The 23,828-nt window shown below is 28.1% G+C and overlaps 1 protein-coding gene across 2 annotated transcripts in view; it reads left to right on the top strand.

The window, feature by feature from the left end:
* LOC129989047 (unconventional myosin-VIIa-like) overlaps positions 1–19,798 on the top strand; it is a 282,890-nt gene extending 263,092 nt beyond the window's left edge. For both annotated transcript variants that reach the window (XM_056097359.1, XM_056097358.1), the window contains 10 exons: positions 1,589–1,689; positions 3,099–3,304; positions 4,455–4,509; positions 8,516–8,627; positions 9,513–9,612; positions 10,605–10,711; positions 11,636–11,730; positions 15,791–15,949; positions 16,755–16,954; positions 17,558–19,798. In XM_056097359.1, coding sequence (XP_055953334.1) covers positions 1,589–1,689; positions 3,099–3,304; positions 4,455–4,509; positions 8,516–8,627; positions 9,513–9,612; positions 10,605–10,711; positions 11,636–11,730; positions 15,791–15,949; positions 16,755–16,954; positions 17,558–17,718 — 1,296 coding nt within the window. In that variant the 3' untranslated portion in view covers positions 17,719–19,798. The remainder of the gene's footprint in view (positions 1–1,588; positions 1,690–3,098; positions 3,305–4,454; positions 4,510–8,515; positions 8,628–9,512; positions 9,613–10,604; positions 10,712–11,635; positions 11,731–15,790; positions 15,950–16,754; positions 16,955–17,557) is intronic.
* Positions 19,799–23,828: the final 4,030 nt, after the last annotated feature.

Here is a 23,828-nt window from a genome sequence, read left to right as displayed (position 1 = left end):
AGTTATTAATTTAAAAATATTTTTGAAGGAGATCAAATAAATAAATTTATTTTTCAAAAAAAAAAAATACTAGTATTCAGATCAGTAGAACACAAAATAATTTGTCACTTTCCTTAATAGATACAATCAAGCGCTGTAAAAACTATATTTCTATAATTTTTATAGACAATAATCAGTTGGTATTGCTTCAATTTTATTACTATTTTTTCTTTCACTTGATAACATGCAAAAACTAGCATTGAATTAAAAATGAATAATTCTTATAAATAGGAGATGTGTTTGCACAGAAAAGAACATACTAAAGGACATGAGTCACTTGCTATAAATTAAATCGTTTGGAAATACACCCTAAGAACTCAGATTCCATCTGAAAATGCCATGGGAAAAATTTATGATTTGTGTGTGTGTGTGTGTGTGTGTGTGTGTGTGTGTGTGTGTGTATTGCAGTTTCCGTTTTACAAGGGTTAAAAATTTAATAAAGGCAGCAATATAATTACAGCTGATACAACACAAGTATTGGTATTTAATGCCTATAATGTTCTGACATAGCAAATCAGCATTCTATATGTTTAAATATTTGGGTTAGTTTTTTCATTAAAAAAAAGGTTGAAAACATTTATAATCTATTTGAATTTTATAAATATTATTCTATAAATTTCCAACATTTAACTTTTGCCAGACAATCACTTTTATAAAGTGCCTATTTCTTGGGACTGAAGCAAAATGATTTAAGATGAGTCTTAAATTTTTTTGTGAACGTAGAGCATTATTAATCGTATTATTTAATGTAATATTTAAACGATATTTAATCGTAAATTGTAAAAAAAATTAAAAAATAAATAAAAAAAAACTTTAATTATTTTAAATGTAGTGTAATTTATGCAAATTTATTTAATAGTAACAATTTTATAATTCTTAAGATAGTATTAGAATAGCGCATATATTAAAAATAATAATTAAATTGTAATCTTAATTACTTATCATAAAAGTGAGAAAATCCTACTTTTAGTGTCTGTCTTGAGTATTGCTTACACATTTTTTTTTTTAAATTTGATTTATGTGTATTCAGACAAGCAATTAATTTAAAAAAAATCATCGTCGAATGTGCTGTTACCTGTATTAAGTATAGCGTTATGAATCTCATTAAGATGTTTGAATTTCTTTCACTAATATTTTGATAAACAAAATAAATTTGAAGTTCGTCTTTAAAAGAAGATTGAGAATAATCTAATTTCATTTTTTTATTTTCATCGCTGCTTAAATTAATTCTAAACAATTTATATTCTATTAATTTATCATTTTGGAATAATTCCGAAGGCAGGATATCGGTTTCGCAGTTTTTTTACTCCTAGAAAATGATCTCGAGACTAGCATTAGAAACAACAAACAAACGATAATGTGCATTTTTCGCGTCATATAAACGAAGCACTCGCAAGAATTATGATGAATTATATAGAAGTTGTGATGAAATGACTTGTAAATAAGAAACTTATAAATGATGTTTCACTGTATTTAAATTTTTGGAATATCATTCCCCATTTTTTATCTTCCATGAGCTTCGCTGATAATGGCATTTTTCCATTTGCAGAGAACTGGCTTGTTGAGCATGCTGGACGTGGAGTGCTCAGTGAGAGGGAGCCCAGACACTTACTTGAAGAAAGTCGTCGCTCAACACCACCATAGTCCTAGGTGAGTTCCCTATGCTCTTTTAGATGCTTCTTGTGTAGATAGCGCATTGCATCAGGATAAACAGCTTTGATGAGAAAACACCATTTGAAAGATTAATATTATTAAATTCTTTATTTTTAAACGATTAATATTATTAAATTCTTTATTTCCAAAACAAATTCTTTATTTTTAATATAAAGTTATCACTTTTTAAAAAATATTCTTCATCAACTTTGAAGCTCATTTCTCATGTAATATCACTTCATTCAAAAATACTTTCAGTACTTTTTATTAAAGGGAGTTTTTTAGATATTGAGTCTTGCAACCTTCTATATAATCTATTTACAAATAAAAGTTTAAACAAGAAATCTTTATAATAAATACCGCTGTTAAAAATATAAAAAAAAAAAAAAAACTGAAAACCGCTAAGTATAAAAAAATTGAACATCACGATACCAAGTGGATTTTTAACTGGATGTGCAGCAGTGTTGTTGGACCTTTTATATGGTACTTTTTTTTTATTCTTATTTCATTAATAAACCAGTCAAAATATATATTTTATATTGTATTATTTTCTTGACCAAATATTTATAAAATGCGAAGTTGGTAGTGTGAGCTTGTTGCAGTTTTGATTCTTTTGAATGAATTTTAAATATCATATTTCTCCTTTTTTTATATCTCCTGGATATTTCGCTTCAGTACACAGTAATACAACGTGCTAAATTTGACTTTTAAAATCATCTGCTGCTTAACGGTACATCTGCATTGTAAGTGAACACATCTGTTGTAATTCGAGGGTTTGGTAAAATTTGAATACTAGACAACTAAAGTACTTTCTTCCGCACCGACAGTTTAAGAGAGTCTGTGGACTAGTATTTCATGTTGTTGATACCGAGTATAATTAAATTCCAAGTATCTATAATTTGAAATGAATACTTCAAAGAATGGAAAGCTACATTATTGGTGCCAAATCTATCAAATTTTTCAGGAAATTTTCAAAATCAATAAAGTATTTTCTTATTAATAAAAAAAAATAATACAACTCTATGAGTTTATTTGCTGCATCCTAAAGACACTGAATCTCCTGTGGTATATCTGATTTTAATTGTTCTTAATTAATTTCCTATATCTGAAAAATAAGCTTGAGATTAATAATGATATAGAATTCAATTTCTTATTTTACAAACTCACGGTGTAATTCTTGAAGCAGTGGATAAATATAGTGCTGTAACCAATGCATTGAGATATATAAATTGACAGAGTGTATATTTATATCTATGAGCTCTAATGTTCACGTATTTTCTTAAAATTTATATCCAAAAGCAATATCTTCTGCTTTGATAAACAAGCTATGAAAAGACTTGCGACTCTATTTAAATAAAGCCATTAAAAACGCTTCTTGCAAATAATTTTCCCTCTTTTCCTCGTAGGTTCTACGAGCAGAAGACAGCCGACAGCAGGATCTTCGGCATCAGGCACTTTGCCGGTCGCGTTCCCTACGACGTGACGCACTTTCTGGAGACCAACCGCGACGTGGTGCCGGACGACATTGTCGCCGTTTTCCACAAGACCATTTGCAACTTCGGATTCGCCACCCATCTCTTCGGCAGTGAGCTCAAGGCGCTTTACTCTCAAGGTAAGAATTTGTTTCGCATTCAGAAAAGTTTATCAAAATCCAATGGTAACTTTTGTTTTCTGTCGCTGCCAAAAATATTAATATGCAAATAATATAACACATAAAAAAATATTTAACCAATTTATCCTTACTGAAATTTCGATGGTACTATGCACGTAAATGTACTATGCAAAATTATAATCTATAAATGCAATTTGACTGTGAAAACCTATTGAGCTTAACCTTTCCTTTCTTATCACATAGTAAATATAAATTTGCTGCGTTTGCAATTTTTTTTTCTTGTTTTCTTTTTCATCTAAAATTCATTTTTTTTCCCAACAATTTCACATGATTTTTGTACAAATGAAACATTTCCAACTAAGATTTGTTTGTTTATTTCTTTAACAAGGGATCAGCTTTACAGATAACGAAAACTATTCTTCAAATAGAAAATTACAAAGGCTACAGCATCTGCATTAATTTTCTTAACTTTTACTCGAACATTAAATTCTGTGCATTTAGTACTGCCTGACACATGAAAAAAAAAAAAATTAGTATCTGACATTAAGTACAAGCATTTTGAAAGTAAATTTTGAGGCACAGATTCATTTTAACATTCTATAACTTTTATAGATTCATTCTATAAAAAAATCATTCTTTAATACTCATTGTTATGAAACGACTTGCAGGGGATTTTTTAAACTGTATAGCTCGGCTCCAAATGAAACTGCTAAGAATAATATTTAACTCTGAACAATTCTTGCTTTTTTTTTTTTTTTTTTTTTTTTACATTTTAAACAGATAAAGGAAAAATTGTTAAGAATGAATTTTTCTTTTTATAATGATTAATTGGTTTTTCATTTTTAAAAATTTATATTTCAAAAATTTTTCAGACAGATTATATCTCGAGCGGGAAAACCCTAAGAAACCTTGGCTTTTAATATAAGGAGAAAAATGAATATCTCCTAATTTATATGTTTAACACTGAATATCGTGAGAAACAGTTTTCCTTCTGCTTAGTTCATACTGATATGCTATTTATTATTTCTTAGCCCCATTGTCTAAACTTTTTAGAATTGTTTCTGAGTCTCTTGAAATCATTGCAATTTTAGTTTGTATTCCCTCTATCTTTTGGAGTTCTCTGAATATAGCTTAACTTTTTGTCTTACAGAAACCGTGCCCAGAGGCGTTTCATTCAGAATATCTCCTACTGCTCATACAGATTTGTAAGTATCATTTCTATATGAACTTTTTCATATCAATTAATTATAGCATCTTATTAATTTATCAGAGTTAATAAATTGATTTCGTAATAAACTGGCTGCCATCGACAATAATCTGACATTCCGAGGAAATATTGGTTGCATTAGGAGGAAATATTGTTCTTGCGAATTAAATTTCTATTGCAAAACTTAGTATTGAATCTTCTTAATGGAATAAAGATCTATGAAATTGCAGTGCTATTAACAGTGTAGTTGCCCGGATAATCTATTTACTAATTATATACTTTATATCTTGATATTAAAGCTTCACTTTGTTATTCATCATGTAAGCACAAGAAAATGAACCGAATTTGTCTTCTTTAATTTCCAGTAGTAGAAAAGAATTACGCGTTTAAAAATTTGATTAAATGATGAAAAGGGTTTGCATTTCATCACAGCAATAAAAGTATTCCTGTAAAAAATATATAAAAAAGTCAAATTCCAAAGAAAAGAAAAAGATTACTGAGCAAGTAAATTGATATGAAAGTATTATGAATTTTAAAATGACATTAAGTCAAGTTACCGTCAAAATCTTGTTTAATTTTTACTAAAATCTTTTTTTTTAAATCGTTTCAAGGTGCAGAGTATCATCCTCCAAAGTATATATATATATATATATATATATATATATATGTGAAATTTTGTATCTAAACCTTGTAGCCTGTACAGTAGTGAGACGAAAATGGCCTTAATTTTTTTTTTTTTTTTTTTTTTTTTTTGTAATAGTGTGGGAAAAGTTACCTTTTAGATTGGAAAACAATATTTAAAAATTTGGTTGCAATATTACCCTATCTTGAGGTGCCGAAAAGAGCTTGAAATTTGTAAAACAATTGAAAAAAAAATGGAAATTTTTAAAAAGAGCCTTTAAATTTTTTTTTCTTATATATTAGTTCGCAATAAAATAAAAAATTAATTTTTAGGTTCAAAAGTAATTTTAAAAAATCTGGTTGCAATATAACAATATTTCGAGGTTGTCGAAAAGAGCTTAAAGTTTATTAAAAAAATTGAAACATTATAAACTTTGATAATATTTTTTTTCATGAATTTTTCGTTCCTATAATGTTACAAAAGATGATTTTAAATACATATATAAGCATTACCATTGGAAAAAATTATTAATTGCAAAGTATAATAATAATAAAAAAATATGTTTTATGTCCAATTTTGCGTTTCTTACTTCTGTATCTTTAATAATATCAAATGTTACAGCTGCAAAAAGTTTGCTTCTACTTCATTGCCACATTAAACAGTTTTTTAAATTAAACTGTGGCAGATTCCCACGTGTGTCGAATTTTGCTCTTATGTGTCCTTCTCTTGCGATTGAACCACAGACAGTTTGAGCCGATTCAGCCACCAGTCACAGCTCTTTTCACTGCTTGCATGTGACAAGGAAGCCAGGGAAAGTCGATAACCGAGTCTCCTACACTATTTGGTTTAGTTTCAGATGCCTTCTGTATAAAGTTTTAACTTAATATTAAACCGCACAGGCACTTGGTAGTTTTATCACTTCTTGTCTATTTGATGGATCTGGTTGGTTTGCTACTTTTTGTAAAGAACACTGTTGTTCTTCAGCGTTGTCATTGCCGCCAGTAATCGTTTCTGATTCACTAGTATTTTTTGCTCGTTCTTGATTAAACTTAACTATTCTCTGTAGTTGTTTACTCTTTCGAGCTTCTTTCTTCCTCAAAGCGCTTGTGATAGCAATATCAATATTACCTATAACCATTTTCCTGTTAGAGCATTGATCGTTTAGAACCTATTATTCCATAACTGACACTTTTTTTTTCTTTTATACAAGTCAGCAACATCAAATAAACGTCTAGCTTCTTCTCTAAATTCTGTGAGGTTGAAATTAAACTTATGTGAACATTTTCTGCTTTTAGACTTTAATAAATTCCTGTATTATGATAAGCTTTTATAATTTGTGAAATTATTTTGCTAATTTGCTTATAAATAAAAAATCAAAAGTTGATTATTTCGTAAAAGAACTTTAAAATGTAGCAAAAATTTCAATTTTATGAAGCTTTAAAATCCTTGCGGTATTTTACTGTATAAGATTTATACAGTAAAATACCGCAAGGATTTATACAGTAAAATACCGGCCTTTTTCGCCGTCACAGTATAAAAACTCACCGTCCTTGCAGCACCAATATTTTATTTTATCTACACCAAAAGGCAATTTTTCCGCATTATTACGAATTAAAAATCAAAAATTGATTTTTTCGTTCCACTCTACTGTAAAGCTTCAACACACAGGCTTATTCTTTTTTATTATATGTAGAAATAGAGACTTATAATTCTAATGATATTAATACAATAAAAAGTAAAATGTTGCTTAAGTATGAAGGCTGTTGAACACGAGACTGCGATTGTAATTTTGGTCATTATCAAAGCTAGATTAGAAAACTACGTTATTTAGACTGTCCGATACGGTTAATTCTACTACTCGAACTCCTTACACTTTCTAGTCTGTAAACAGAAGGACTATTAATATAAATAAGTAGGGCCATTAAAAAGCATCAATTTACTTTTGGGCTTATCTTTTAAGGTATTCGGTAATATAAAACAAATGAATGAATCAAAAATTAGCAAAGGAATCTGCCCATACATGGACTGTATAATAAATAGTACGGCAGATGAATAATTGGGAATAAGTGTTTCCTTTTGCTAAACATAGTGCTTTGAATAATCACATTAAGACATGATTTTCAATCATGATAGCTTGAACAATCAAAATCAAGTAATTACAAGAAGTGTTTAAAAATATATTATAAATCACCAATAGTGGAAATATACTTTTTATATTACAATTATATTTTATATTACTTTTTATATTACAATGTCTAATAAATGATTTAGCTCTTGAGAGCAATTCTTTCTCGGAACATCTGATTTCTAAACAAGAAGTAAAGAAAACAGAAATTCAGAACATTGTCTTACAATTAATTGGCTTAAATATTATCTTAGCACTTACCATAAAACATAGATGGGCTATATTTCTTACAATGGAACATCAGATAAGCAAGGGGATGAAGGAAATATCCGTTATCAATTTTAAGTATCTGAACGCAAAGAAAATGATGATGGAGATGAAAGAATAATTGAAAATAATTTTTTGAAATGTTGTCATCAGTCAAGATACTGTCAGCGGATATCTATTTGGCATGTTATGTAAGCTACTGAGCTGCTAGATAGAATTCATATCCCTAGATAATTGAGCGCTTAAACATCTAATGTATGGGATATAAAAAGCTGGTAAAAAGAACTTCAGGTCTAAAACTTTTTAAATACTCTGGTTTACAGTTCTAAATTACAGCTCTGAAATCGTTTTCAGAAAAAATGTGTCATCCAAACAATCACGGCATTTTCAAGCATGCACATTGAGAACTGAAAGACTTAATGAAATAATACCGATATCTACCTTCACTACTTTTTTCGTTGGAAGCAGTTGAATGAAACATTTTGATTTACATACAAACATAAAAAATGAGTAATAGTTTATAAATATATCTATAAATAATTTATAAATATAATACAATATATTAATAAATTATTTTTATAAATAATTATATATAATTATATATAATTATAATATTATATATATATATATATATATATATATATGGTATCAGAGTATATTCATGCTCCAATCAAATGATAGAAAATTGTTATATTTTTCCTTTTTTTATCATTTATTTTATTTACATATTAAATAAGATAATAAAATATTAAGTTAGAAAAATCGATAGTGTGGTATACAACATCATACACACACACACGCACACACACATATAAAGCATACAGAGTATTTTCAAATAGGTGTGTATTTTTTACCCCTATTTGAAGTGAATTGATCCAATATAATCTACAAATCCTGTATTTTTTTTAATAGCAGAAATTGCTTATAAATTCTTTGCTTTATTTAAAACTGTTTATTTATTGAATCTGATAAGTAAATGATTGATTTCAGACTGAATGGTGACGAACCGGTGTCTACACTCACTCAGGATTTCCATAGCAGACTGGACAATCTGCTGAGAACACTGGTGCACGCAAAACCTCACTTCATTCGCTGCATTAAGGTAAATTCTAGCCCTTTTTTCTTCAGAACTTGTTTCCTAAACAAGTAAAGTATATAAAAAAGTATTAACTAGTTCATGTGATAATTCTTTGCACCTTTAATTACTTGGCATTGCATTCAATTTAGCTAAATTAAAGGACAAAACACTTATAAAATTATAAAGGATGCAAGATGAGATAAATTTTCTATTCATTTTCAATTTGTACAGTAATTTCATTTGCTGTATTTATTTTTTAAAAAATCCATAAAAATTGGGGAAAAAAGTATCTCTCAGACACAAATGAAAGGTTTCAACTTTGAGTAAGTGTAATTTTCGAACTATTTTTTTTTATAAAAATAAACAGGCTTTGTGTGTTAATGCACAAATGAATATATTCATGAAGTTGTATTTATTCATTTGTGATGTTTGATTAATTGTTTACTTTATACAATAAAATGAATGTTTACTTTAATAATCAAGTCGAGTTTTTTACAAACATGAATTTAAAGTTTTAGATAATGCTTATTTAATACGTCATTATTTTGCAATTTTAAAAAATTATTAAAGAAACGCAATTTTTTTTTTAATCTATGAGTTAAATTGTTTTTTGTTTCACGTTAAGTCACTGAACAAAAGAAAAATAGAGAAAGATATCAGAAAAAATGAAATAATTCTTTAATTTTTTAAACAATTTAATTTTACTTCTTTCTATATTTTTCATTAACAATGCATTAAAGACATCTGCCAAAATATTTAACAAAAATTGTAGAGTTTAATTATTGCATAATTGTATATCATACTCTAATATGAGTTCGTTTAGTTAATTTATCTTATTTTATGAATGTAGATATTCTAAATGTGTATGCTTTCATCAATTTAATACGATTTCATTAATGTATTTTTTAGGCGAACAATAACGAACAGCCAAATCACTTTGACCGTGGTGTCGTCGTTCAACAAATACGGGCATTGCAAGTCCTGGAGACAGTCAACTTGATGGCTGGAGGTACATTTACAAGCTTTGCCTCTTTTTTTTTTTTTTTTTTTTTTTTTTTTTTTTCCCTCGCGATTTAGTTAAATGACTACTTTTACACATACTTCCCGGCGTTAATCAAGAAAAATTCTTTTTCAAGAAGTATGTCTTGGATTAAAATAAAACGTTTTTAGAAATAAGTAGAGCAGTTGTTTTTAAGTTTTAATTGAAGTTAAGATTGCTCTTCAAAAAGTATATACAAATTTTCTTAGTTCAGAATCCTCTGCGTTGTAATTGAAAGAAAAATTTCACAAACATGAAATTGGTATTGTCAAAAAAGTAAAAATTTTAATTCTAAGATGGCGTAAATTTTTTTCTGAATATTTTCCTCTGAAATCTCTGTAGAAAAAAGACAAAATTAATTTCTCATAGCCTATAGCTGCTACTGTCGTGTGGCATCTATTTCATTTACACAAAAGAACTTTACTTTTCTCACCTCTGTTTGAGCAACTGATTTACATCTGCTTTTAAGTATTTTTAAATCATTATTTAGCATACACAATTAATCCGGTTAAAAAAAAAAAGTGTATTGAAATAAGGAAAGAATTTAAAAAAATAGTGGTAATGTTGTTAATACAAATATTAATTTTAATGCATTTAGCTTTAAAAAAAACTGGATAACAACTGAAAGCAATATTATGCAAAATTGAAATTAGTATCATAGAAATGGTGAATTTTAAAATGATGTTAAAATATTTCTTCTGGAACAAATTTTCCTGAAATTACTAGGGGGGGGGGTGCGATTTTTTAAAAATTTCTAATTAATTGAATATTAATTAATCTTGGAACTTGATTGAAATTGAAAACACGACAATACTCTTCTCTTGACTTAATTAATTGTCAAACTTTGGTTAAATTCGACCCAGTTGTTTAAAGGGAAATGTGGAAAATAAATAAATACATATATAACCACAAAGATTTTTATTTCTATTAAGAATAATGGTTTCATTTATTGTCTTTTACAGGTTTTCCGCATCGCATGAGGTTCAAGGCTTTCAACACCAGATACAGGCTAATCGCTCCCTTCAAGAAACTGAAGAGGACAGACGATAAAGCTATAGAAGATTGCGAGGTAAATAATAGTTTGTTGCAATCATTTAATATTAATGCATTTGGAGAAAGTATGATTCTGAAAATGACTGAGAATTTTCTTTATTTTTTAAGTAGCATAGTAGGTTTATTTAAGATTGTTTTAGTTTTGATACTTTGATTTATAAATCAAACACTAATACTATTTCTTATGAATATATTTTACATTAGATTGCAATAGAAGCTAAATATCTTTTTCCAATTTAAATTTAAATTATATTAATACATGAAAATTCCAGTTTGTCCAAGCTCCTTCTTTGATATATTCCCCACATTTATTTTATTAATTATTCTCAATAGATTTAAAAAAACTTTTAATTTCAAATATTTATTTTTTCATTTTCTACTTCTGAGAAATCGGTGTGTATGTGTGTGTGAGCGAGAGAGAGAATAACATTGATTTGTTTTTTAATGATTCCCTTTCTTTGATTTGAGTTCCTTTCCTCTTTCTAGCAGTAGTATTAAAAATGTTTATAGCAGTAGAATACAAAAAAGTTCTTTTATTTCATTTAGTTTTAGAGATTTCCAGAAATTTGAATTGCAACAATCTCTTAATTTAAGATTATTTGGTTTTGAAATTTTAAATTAAGTTTTTAAGTTAGCTAACTTTAGTTTTTCTCCTTGAGTTTCTCTTTCCATATTTTTTTAATGAGAATTTCGTTCCAAGGCTAATTTAAAACCTTTTGCTGTAAAAGACTTCAAATATCATTTGAAATGATTTCTGAAATATTTAGCAAAACAAAGCAAAGCTTATACCTGTAGTGCAATGAATAATAACAGAAACAAAACAAATAAAAACTAATAATTGTAATTGAGTTGCTCATTATTGTGTGGAAATAAGCAAATTATTTTTTTCCTTGAAACCAAATATGATTAACTAATTTTATGTGTTCTTAATATTTTGCAGCTTATTTTGGAGTGTTTTATGGCAGTGACAGAAAACTGCAGAGTCTCAAATGCTTCCACTGCCTGGGCCATGGGGAAGAGGCATATATTCCTCAGGTAAATAAGGATTTATTATCATTACTTGCTGACCTATCATTTTGATGACCAGCTGGTTGGCTGTTTTTTTTTTAAATTTCAATTTAATATCTAATGCATTTCTTGATGTTCATGATAATTTCAAAAAAGCTTTTTTTTAGCTTCAAGTAGAGGTATGTATTAAGTTTATTTTATATTTGTTTTATTTATTATGTAAATGAACTTATCTAATGGATTCAAGTCCCATGACGTAACAGTGCAATTGAAAACGCATCTGTCCGGGTTATCTATGAATATCTTGAAATTGAATGTTGTCTTTCGCTGTTATGTGATTCCCTATTCTTCATATAAAGTGAGCGAATAATACGCAGAATCCTTCTTCTTTAGATTTTAAGAACTGAATAAAATTATGTGATTGAATATTTAATGAAATGATGGGATTGGATATGAATTTCATTGTAAGAATAAAATGATTTGTTAAAAATTATCTAAAAACAATATTTAAAAAAATATATCAAAACTCAGGGAAGAATTGCGCTACAATTAAATTAAAATCTCTAGAAAGACAATATTTTAAATTTTAAAAACAGGCGAAAAGCATTTTTTCCTTTAATTTTTTTTTCGACATTTGTAGAAAGAAAAACCACAAAACCTCTTTTAGTTGATTAAACTTCTTAAAAAATTGCTCCGAATCACACATTTCTACCTTCAAATTATATTTGTACCAAATTTGCAGACTAGACTTGGTCTTATATAGTGCTAAAAGACAACATAAATCCACAGCTGCCTTTATAATTAATAAAGACAATATTCCGAGATGATACCACTTGCTGTAGAAGATCGATAGTGTCAATAAGACTGAATTGAAAAAAAAAAAAAAGAAAAAAAAAAGAAAGAAAGAAAGAGATATGAATATTTCAAGATTGCAATGAATAAGTTTAATTGATGATCGGAGGAAAATTGGTGATACGTTTTTTTATTATTATTATTATTATTTTTTTATTATTGATTTCATTTTTAGTTTACTTTGTATTAATCGTTCATAAATTTCATGAAAAGATTAAATGGATGTATCATTTGCTTTTCTAAAGCTGTCTTCCAGCAATCATCTTTAAAATGGACTCAAAATTTTTTTCAATCAAACATTTTGAAACAAAATGTTAATTTTTTTAAATAACAATAATGCATTTTGAGATCTGTTTTTACCCAAAATGTTTACAATGATAAAAAAATTTACTTCTTAATTATGAACCATAGTAATATATAACAAAAAAAAATGCAATAATCGCATAAACTTATGTCATTTATGTAATAGTTAGGTAATTAAACTTAATCGATTCAGAGAATTCTGTAACTGTAGCTGCTGATTGATTCGAAAATGTTTTAGATTAATCAAAGGATACGCTGCAATTGTTCCCAAAGATAAATAAATAGATAAATAATAGTTCAGAAAATTTTTGCTGAAATTCATATTAGAATCAAATACTGGGGGAAAAAACTCAATAAATAAATGTGGGCTATTTCAACATTTGTAAAAGCAAATAATATTTGTATTAAAATTTGTAGTCGGTTTGTATTGTATTGTAATATGCACCTAGCAGGAATTGTTTAGCGTATCCTTTGAATGATCTATTTACAATTTTTTTTTCTGATGAATTCGCATTTTAGTTACAACTACAGAGTATTTTAAATAGGTCATATTGAATGACGATCATCTTGTGTAATGAAATGATTAATGAATAAAATACTTAAAAGCCATTTACTGCAATTTAAAAACAACAAAAAATATCAGACTTAATTCTTAGTTGTACTATCATTTATCTGTTACTAAACTGTTTAATCAATTATATAATATTTTAATTTTATACAAGTAACCTTTTATTTGAATAGAAATGCTAATGATATGTGATGTTTATATGATATTTGGAATGGAATTTGCATGTCAAATAAGCATTATTATCTGACAGATAATAATAGTTATATTCAATGTATAGCAGATAGCTGATTATATATGAGGCTTATAAGCACCGACCTTTCAAACAAATCTGATAGGAGAGTGTCACGAAATGTTTGTCTCTGTAGTTATGGCAGTTGACTGAATAAATAGGATTGCTTTTATGATAGTTATAACTCCAACAGAATGGAAGGGTCAAGTAATTCGGCTGGCTTTAGCAGCAGTGATAAAATAATTATCAGTGTTGCTAAGTATTGAATCCTCTTCCAGTGATCATTTTGTTTGAACTATCTAATAATTAAATAATAATATCTAATTATCTAATGACACCTTAGCACAATTCCAGGCTCCGGTTGAATAAATTTGAATTGTATGAGGAATTTCCTAATGTTTGTCGTTCTGTCAATGAACTATCAGTTGCAGTTTTTAAACTGATTATATGAAAACTAGCCGTCTTTGGCGACTAGTTCGTTCGCCCAGTTTATCGATTTTTTAAATTGTTAAATAATTAATTCGTTTTTTGATAAGACTGAAAAACATGAATTCAATCGGTATACTGCAAATTAAAAAAAAAGTTTATGCATTAAGAAATAAAAGCAGAAGTGTAAATCTTACTACTGAGTTACTGACTGGTAAAAACAGGCGATTGAATATTTTGATGTGTCGTTTGAATTCCTTCATAGCATTTAAAAACATTTTTTCGGATAATTTATAAAACTGAATTAAAAATGTTATTTCTTTTAAAGAGGAAATTGTGCAGAAATGAGACTGATATAATTGAAAAGATAATTTTTTTAGTCTCAAAATAATACGAAGATAATTTTTTGTAAGATAATTGTTTTAGAAAATATGAATATCAATTTACATAGTAAAGTCATAATGATACGGCTGAAATTAAAACTAATGTACGGTCGCCAAAATGAATTATTTTGAGATGAATCGTCGCCAATTTTATTGCAATCTCTAAAAACCATTTGTTACCATTTCTGGTATTCATCCAGAATAAGGCGAGTTTTGGGACAATTGGTACGATTTTGATACACTTGTCAAGAAACCTTACTACGATTACTTATCTTGAGATGGTTAAGTCTATTTTTACGATCGATTGAAGTTTTTGATTGAAGTCTATTTCTTTCTTTCATTTATAACTTCTTTCCTCTGATTGAATGTACTTGTTGGTGAAACATCTCCAGGATATTTCCAATAATATTTTGCAGCTCCATTCATTAGCTGAGCGAAGCGTCGAATTTAATGCACCTGCAAAAATATTCAATGAATGAAACAGTCTGAAAATCGTATGATGGTTTGTTGATACTTGAATGTTGTCATTCTATAGTAAGTCGCCACGTACGTTAGCGTTTTATATTGAGAAATCCTGCTGTCGGAAGACAATTGATCGCAATTTCTGTATTGTGTTGTGGAGAAGCCCTATTGTCAGAGGACTATAGGTCACAATTTTTGCATTGCATTGAATGGAACCTTGGTTATCAAAGTAATATTGACTGCGATTTTTGTATTTTACTTTATATAAAGATAATTATAGGACGATTATTTTCTACATGCATTTAAAATTTTAACTCTAAAGGCATTCATTTTTCTTGATGAGAATTCATTACTATTTCAAAAGAAATATATTGTTTTACTACCTTGATTTATATATATATATATATATATATATATATATATATATATATATATATATATATATATATATATATATATATATATATATATATATATATATATATATATATATATATATGTATATATATATATGTATATATGTATATATATATATGTATATATATATATATATATATATATATATATATATATATATATGTATATATATATATGTATATATATATATATATATATATATATATATATATATATATATATACAGTTCTAGGAAATATGCTTTATAAATGAATTTGCTAATATGAATGTAATGCAAGCTATTCAATTAAGAATCTAATACGAGAACAGCGAAAATGTTATAATCCATATGTGATCTGTAATTCCGATTACTTTTCCTGCGATTACAGAGAGTATGATATCCTTGTATGATGTACAGTACCTATATTTTATCGTAATAATGGTACGAATGCATTTGTTTCGTTGCAGCGAGGGATCTCGACAGCAGCTGGAGTTGCTCCGGGTGGAGCGCAGGCATAATGCAGCCGTCCTCATCCAAGCTGTCTGGAGAGGCTGGAATTTCAGAAAGAAGCGGTGGCCCACCCTCAAGAGAAACCTTTGCATGCAGGCACGGACACGCGTCAATAGGTGAGTTATGTTCAATGTATCTCTTCTGTTCATTCTGTATGAAAATATAATTCTAACTGCTTGGTTTAAGGACGAAAGTGGCACTGAATAACCAGCAGTTATTTTCACTTTTACAGGCAGATTTATGAAGACTGTAATATTAGTCCATCGTAAATGCTATTTTAGTAGAATGTATATGAATAGTTTCGGGTACTTTTACAACTAAGCGAATTGCTATTTACATTCAGTTCTATTGCAATATAATAAAATGTGTTTAAAGAAATTTATTACAAACAGCTTGGGAATTAGCATGGGATAATTAAGACGCGATTACTATGTTATCACCAGCAAGAGAATTAAACCTGAAGACGTAGTCCAGAATGTTATTTTGTTTTGTAAGAACTGTTTTGTGATTTAATTGCATTCACAAAAAAAAAAAAAAAAAAAAAGATTTATTTAACTGTTTTTTTATTTCTTGAAAATGTGGACACATGCACTGAGGGTAAATATTTTTAAAATTCAATAACTAAAATTGTAACATTTGTAATCATAAAAATGATGCACAAATCTCAAATGTTCTACCGACTCTTTGTTTTATCATAATAACACCATCCTAATAGAAAGCTATTAAAACCCTAACACGAGGATATTTCTGCGTAAACTTTGTTTTTGGATTGAGAAGAATCAATACTGAAAGAATTGCTTAATGATTCAGTCAATTATATTTCAATAATGCGCTTTAAATCGTAGTTTAGCATCTCAGTAAATACTGAATAAACGCCGCCATTTACACTACCTAATTGAAAAACTGATTGCCTTCCACCAGGCCCCGTCCTCAACCGATTGCTGGCACCCCACCTCCGGACCTGGAGCGCTGCGACCAGAAGACGATCCAGCAGACTTGCTCTCTGTTCGGCCTGGACCTGGAGAGGCCCCCACCCGTGCCTCCTAGCCGCTCATACACGGTGACAGGCAACACCAAAATGGGGTACCCGCAGGCCAGGGTCATGAAGATGAACTATCCAGGTGAGCGACGAGTTTCTTAATTTATAAAGCGTTGAAGACGAATGTCGAAATCTTAATGGGATATTGCAATTCATTTTCTTTTGTACGATTCATCAAAGTATCGAGTTCTAATTTTTTGACGAGTACAATACTTTCTCTTTACTGCGTATGCGAGAAAATAAAAATAATTAATTGGTGCTGCAAAATTATAATGTCTATTAAGCATTCATAAAAAGGAAGAACAATTAATTCCTTTAGAAAAAATAAAAAAAATATCCGATGCTTGGACTTGATGTTTTTTGTTGGTGAAAATTAAGCCTGAATGTATACTTTTTTATGTTATATGAATACTTTATATGTAAATACCGTAACATAGTTTTTTCTGCCAATTATAAACATGAATACGATTATACAGTTCTTTACGGATTGTCTGCACGAATGTCATTATACAGTTCTTTATGGATTATATATATGAATACCATTATACTGTTCTTCATGGATTATATATATGAATGCCATTATAAAGTTATTTATATATTATATATATATGAATACCATAACATAATCCTTTATAGATTATAATATATATGAATATCATTATACAACTGTTTTTAATTCTTGCAGAGGACAACAGCGGAGAAGTGACTCTGCACAAAGGCGAGACGGTGATGGTAGTGCGCGCATCCGCAAGACGAGGTCACTTGGTGGTCGAGCACAAGAACCACACCATCCACGTACCCTATCAGTTCCTAGAGCTGAAACCTTCAGAAGGAGTCAACATTTGAGTGCATGAACTCCACACCTCTTGAAACTGCTCAAGGACATTTGACTCAAAACGGGAGTCGACGTCCACTCGGCAACTCACACCAAAAATAGAATCTCGTCTCTTTTAGGGAAACTAAACAAAGAGCAATGACCGAAATTAGATTTTTTTTTAATCGGAAGGGATTTGTTTGTGAAATGAGAATCTGAAACTCATGATGAATTTTTCAGATACTTAAAATAAAACTCAATTAAGAAAAATAATTAGATATAACTTTACCATATTAAAAACCAATTCATTCGAATCCTTTGATGACGGCAATAAAAGAAAAATCAAGTCGCTTGAATATCTGAATATGTCATCTTCAATTAATTTCTTAGCGATATATATATTTCCATTTATCAAAAGTATTCCAGATTCCTTTTTAAAATAACTTAAATGCAAGATTGTTACGGACTACAAAGAAAACTGAGTTTTAGAGTAACTGAGTTAGAGAAGCAGCAAATTCGATTTTCTTTGGCAAATAAAGTAACTGGAAAAATCTGAAGAAAGACAACGTTATAATATGTTATTGCTCGTCAAGAAATGCAATGGAGTTTCAAAATTATATAGTTAGAAGGACACCTGATCTTCGAAAATACTTTTTAAATCTCATATATACCAAAGGTACAGTTTCTAAATTTTATATTGACTGACAAAGGGTATTTTATAATCTTGAAGATATTATTTTTGCTGTTAGTTGCTTACAAGTGGACAATTTATTCCTTTTATGGTTTCATATCTCAGGGCTTCATGATCATCGTCGTCAGTATCAGGACATGTGTTTTTTTGTCGAACAAAACGAAACTCATCAGTGGGTGTTCACCAGTGGTGGTTTGTTTGTATAAATATTTTTGTCGCTTAGTACAAATATCGTCACATTTATGTGAAATCTGTCCACTTTCATAGGAGTGGGTTTACATTCATTTGAATTATGTTGGGTTGAATGTGTATTTTTTTTTTTTTTTTTTTTTTTTTTTTAATTTTTCGTCTTACATTTTTTGCGCCAAATTCGACGCTATTATAGCTCTAAAGCGTCCCAAGTATTATTTCAAAAATCTTTTTAAAAATTTTGAAAATTCAATAATATACCTTAAAAAAATTTTCTTCGTTTTGTAAATATGGCTATTCTGTAATTTTTAAATATGATTTTCAATTTGATTATCTCTACATTAATTTTCTTTAATCGATTCTGACAAATATTATTGTATACGCAGATGACAAATATCGTGGTTGGTTTTCATACCAAAAAGAAATGAAATTGTTTAAAAAGAAAAAAATGAACTCGTCAACGAAATACTAAATTGGATGTAGGTATCCTAGGATCGGGAGCCACTAGCATTTGATGGATTTCGATTTCACAACATGCACATTCCAATTACGCATGTGAAATTCAAACAATTTTTAACTTTTACAAACAAACTATAATTACGCACCAATTTATTTTGAAAAATATAGCATAAGACTTTCTTTCCAATAACATTCAACGAAAACTACTATATCACAAGATGATATTATTAAAATTTTTCCAATGACATTATTACTTCTAGCAGCCAAAATCAACATTACAGTTATTTTGTTATTGATCACGGCCATATTTAAATTTAAATGATAATAATAATAATAATTATTATTATTATTATTTACCATGAGATGAAGTAAATAAATATTTCTTCGTGCACAGTATTGATAACTGCAAAATCTAAGAGCATAGATTATTAGAAGCAAAAGAGCATTTTCCTGCATTTCTTGTCAGAAAATAGTTCTTCCAGACAGTTAGATGCGTTTACGATAAGGGCATAAAGGTTATAACCAATGTTTAAACGTTTATAAGCAATAAATAAATAATAAATTTTCCAAGCAATTTTTATTTTGCCTTCCAATGTATTGTTTGAAAATCAACCATGCATATTGCCCATATACTGTCAGAATAATTTTCAATTAAAAAATAAAATTATGCTGTCTCTCCTGTCTTGTAGATTTGTATAGGTTTCTGGAGAGAAAGTGCATCTTTAGGTCTATAACATGTACAGAATTTGAAGCTTTTATGATGTTCCATTAAAAAAAAGTGCCTTTACTACCTCAAAAGTTTATTTTTTTTTATATCCTCTCCTTTTTTATATATTCTTTATTTCTTAAACGTAACCTTTAATTCCTTTTATTCCTATTAAAGGTTCAGTATTTTCGAGAGGTATTTCGATACTATTACGCTTATGTGCACTTATTATGGTTTTCACAATGCAAATTTTCATTATCATTTGAGATTTATCTTCTCTTCAGTCAGTTGAATGTAATAAATATTTATATATATTGTTTTCTACAAAGTATTTATTCCCTCAGGAAAACTGTGTTACTCATCCCAAAACATGTACAGAAAACACTTTGTAATGACATTGTGGTGTGTGCCAATTGATTTGTGCATTCATGTTGAGATTTTCTCCTTTTTTTAAAACTGTTTGCTATCATTACATTGGGAAGTTTCTATTGCTATTCTTTTATTCACATTTTTAATGCATTAAGTTTTTTCGCTTCTTTAAAGTTAGTAGGTAGCTATTCAAAAAGCTCTAAAATGTTATATTTATTTTTTTAATCTATTATTTACAATAGACAACATTGTGTATTTTTCTTGGAATTTTTGTTTCGTCATTTATCTCTTTCGGTTATTCAAGTTGTTTCAAATACCGCATCAAAAATGCATGCTGATATATGAGTGTAACTTGAATTCAATATTTAATTTCAAAATATAAACCTGGATATAATTTTCGGCAGCAACAAAATTATATATTATTTAATTGGTAAATCTTAGAAGTTTAAATGTTTAATTTTAGGGTTTTCAAAATATTTCGACACTTTATAAAAACAATAATTTGATAGGTTTCAATTAATAGAAGTCAGTATTTTTTGTCATTTTTTAAAATTAATTTATTGCAATTCAAACTGTAAAATCTTATAAGACCTGTAAAGTTACAATCTATTCTTATAATTCAAGTTTTAATACCTAATTTTTTTTTCAACTTCAAATTCATTTTCTCTTGAATCTTTCAAAATAGAAAAAGCATGGTCTAAAGAGATAAAATAAAATTTCAATTTCGAAGTCGACAGAATTTAAGATGCTATTAATTAATAATTTTTATATAAAATTTTTCCACCATTGTAAGAATAAATTTATAGAACTTCATAATACCTGAAATTGATCCTAACAAATATATACATTAAGAATTTTAAAAAAGTTTTTTGTATAAATTTCAAGTAATATCAAGTCCGATAAACTCGTGAGTCAATCTTCTGATAGAACAGATATGAATATCTTCCCGGAAATATTTTCAATAAATCTGACTCAGAATGGTGTTAAAATACTGCCACCCCCCCCCCCACCACCAAGTAATTATTATAATTAAATAACCACAATACAGCTACTGAGTAATTATAGCAAACAGTTTTATATTACAACCCTTTTGCTAGAAATATAAAAATTGAAACACTTTTACTTTAATTATAAACCGGTGTTAATCCTTGGTTAATTGTATATGTAAAAGAAATTTTTCCCGATTGATAGCACGAATATAAAATGGCAGAATTAAAATATTCTCTCTTTATACTGATATGCTCTGTGCTTCTCAACCCTGTACAGAACTGTAAACTTTAGAAAAAATGCTCAGCTGTTTTTGATTGATTCAAATCTGGATGTTTTCTGTGCATTTTTATAGGTATGCCTTTTCATTTTGAAACTAATGTTTTTGGATCTGTTATGTATTTATTGATATTAATTGTGCATACAAAATAAAGCAGTTACCAATACAGTTTTAGTTTTCTTCTTTTAAATCAACGCACGCATTAAATAAGTTAAATACAACCGATATAACTATCTGAATAGCTACTTATAAAATCCATAGTCTTTTTGATAAGGCTAACCTACTATGGCTATTGTTTACAATTATAAATGTATATTAATTTGATTTGAGTAGACTGTTTGCAACATTACTGTTGGATTCGAATTTTTTGCATTTTGGTAACTAAGCTTTTACAGTATAGAAATCATCAAATTGGCATGCTTTTGATGATAATTTATATAATAATAATAATTTTTCGTTTATATAATTGCAAAAAAAAAATGCTTTTAATTTTCTGATTTTTTTTTTTTTAATGATGGATATTCAGTAACTCACCTGAGATTCACACCAAATGTCCACTAAGATGATCACCTTCTTTATTACAGTTAAAAGCTAACAAAAAAGAGGTAGTCTAATTAGAATTCCAATTATTCGAATTAATTGGAACTAGATCTAATTCGGATAGCTGGATAAAAGACGGGGAAAGAAACCGAGAAAAAAACCACCTCAAAATTTCCAACTGATGTATTTGTGATTTAAAAACACATTTCTACATTTTGCCTATTCACATACAGTTTAAAATGTCACTACTTAAATATAACAATTAAATTCGGGTATTTTGCTATCTTTAAATTCTTTAAACTTTCTTTAAAAACTCTCTTGCATCTGAAGTATATAAAGAGAAAATACTGTAACTGCAAATTCGAAATATACTGAAAAGTACTGCCAGAAAATTCGAAATCTCCTCGTTTCAAACCTCTCTGAATCCCCAAAACACATTTTTATTATTATGCCAGTCAGTGAATACGATAACTCACAAACGTTTCAAGGCAGATAATGGAAATCTGATATAAGAAATAACGACCAAATATGTACATTTCTGTCAAATTTTGAATGAAATCTATTTATATGATGTCTGTCTGTCTGATTGTTCGATGGCAAATGAAATCGATAACTAAAAAACAGGTAAATTAAATTTGATACACAGATAGGTTTATCACCTATAGATTTTTACCAAACTTTGAATCAAATCCCTCATCGGGTTGACCGTCTATCGGTCTGTACTTTCATATGCAAGTAAACCCGATAACTCAAAAAAAAAAAAAAAAAAAAATGACTTCAATACATGAAAATTGTTTTATAATCTTGTATTAAAATTGCAGTTCTGTGTCAAATTATAATTTCAATCGGTTGGAAAAAAAGAAGTGCAAACTGCACATTCAATGTTTTAGTGCTTGACGCCAAAGATGGTATTTTTTCGAATTTTTTGTAACTATTGCCCGCCAATGGTATATCGTTAATAAGTAAGTACATTTATTAGAGAGAAACGAGCAAGTTTAGCAAAGACTTCATCTGTTATTTACTATCATTATTATTAATAATTTTTCCTTTCATGTAAAGCTTTCAGGATAGCTGGAACACGAATAATTTGAATTTACTTAACTTGGGAGGAGGAGAGGGGGGAATATAAAAGATTTAAACAAGTTAACGCTTTATTTGTCGACTGTTTCAACAGGACGTCAAAACATGTTTATCTTGCAATTGTTTCCATAATAGTTATGACATGCGATATATCTTGAACGTGTTTATCCGCTAAAAATAACCTTAGAATAATAATCTCGACTGATGTGTTAATGGCAAGTAAATAATATCTTTATTAAAAAAGTATATCAAGTGTTTAACTTGGGAAATAAGCATAGGATAAACAACCCCTTAGTTTTGCAAACATTTAATTTTCTTTTCTTCTTTGCTTTTATAATTACACTGACAACTTAATATCCTTTTCCTCGAAACGTAGTTAATTTTAATAAATGTTTTTGTTTTTCACATGCATAAATTATTCGAAAAAAAAAGTTTTTTTTAAAATTGGAAATCTGTTTTTGCCAATTTTGTTCATTGCTGGTATAATTTTACTTGTTATGAAAGGAAAAAAACACACACAAAAAAAAAATAATCTGTCTTTATCAAATTTCTTTCCTTCAGAAGAAAGTACAAATTGATATATTTGAGGTTTGATATATTTGTCATTCTAATTATAATACTATATTAATAAAAATTATATTGTTATATTTTTGTGTGACGGTTTTAATTCATTGGCTAGTCTTTAAAATCCATAGAAATTCAAAACAATTAAGTAAAAAAAAAAAAAAAAAGAATTGCATCAATATATTTTTTGCCGGTGTAAATTTTTTTAAATAATTTACAATGAAGTACACAAATGAGAAAGGCATTTTAAAACAATAAAATTTTATTTTGACTTTCT

The sequence above is a fragment of the Argiope bruennichi genome, chromosome 10, assembly GCF_947563725.1.
Source record: "Argiope bruennichi chromosome 10, qqArgBrue1.1, whole genome shotgun sequence".
In the NCBI taxonomy this organism is placed as follows: domain Eukaryota; kingdom Metazoa; phylum Arthropoda; class Arachnida; order Araneae; family Araneidae; genus Argiope; species Argiope bruennichi.
This window is presented reverse-complemented; position numbering and strand designations above follow the sequence as displayed.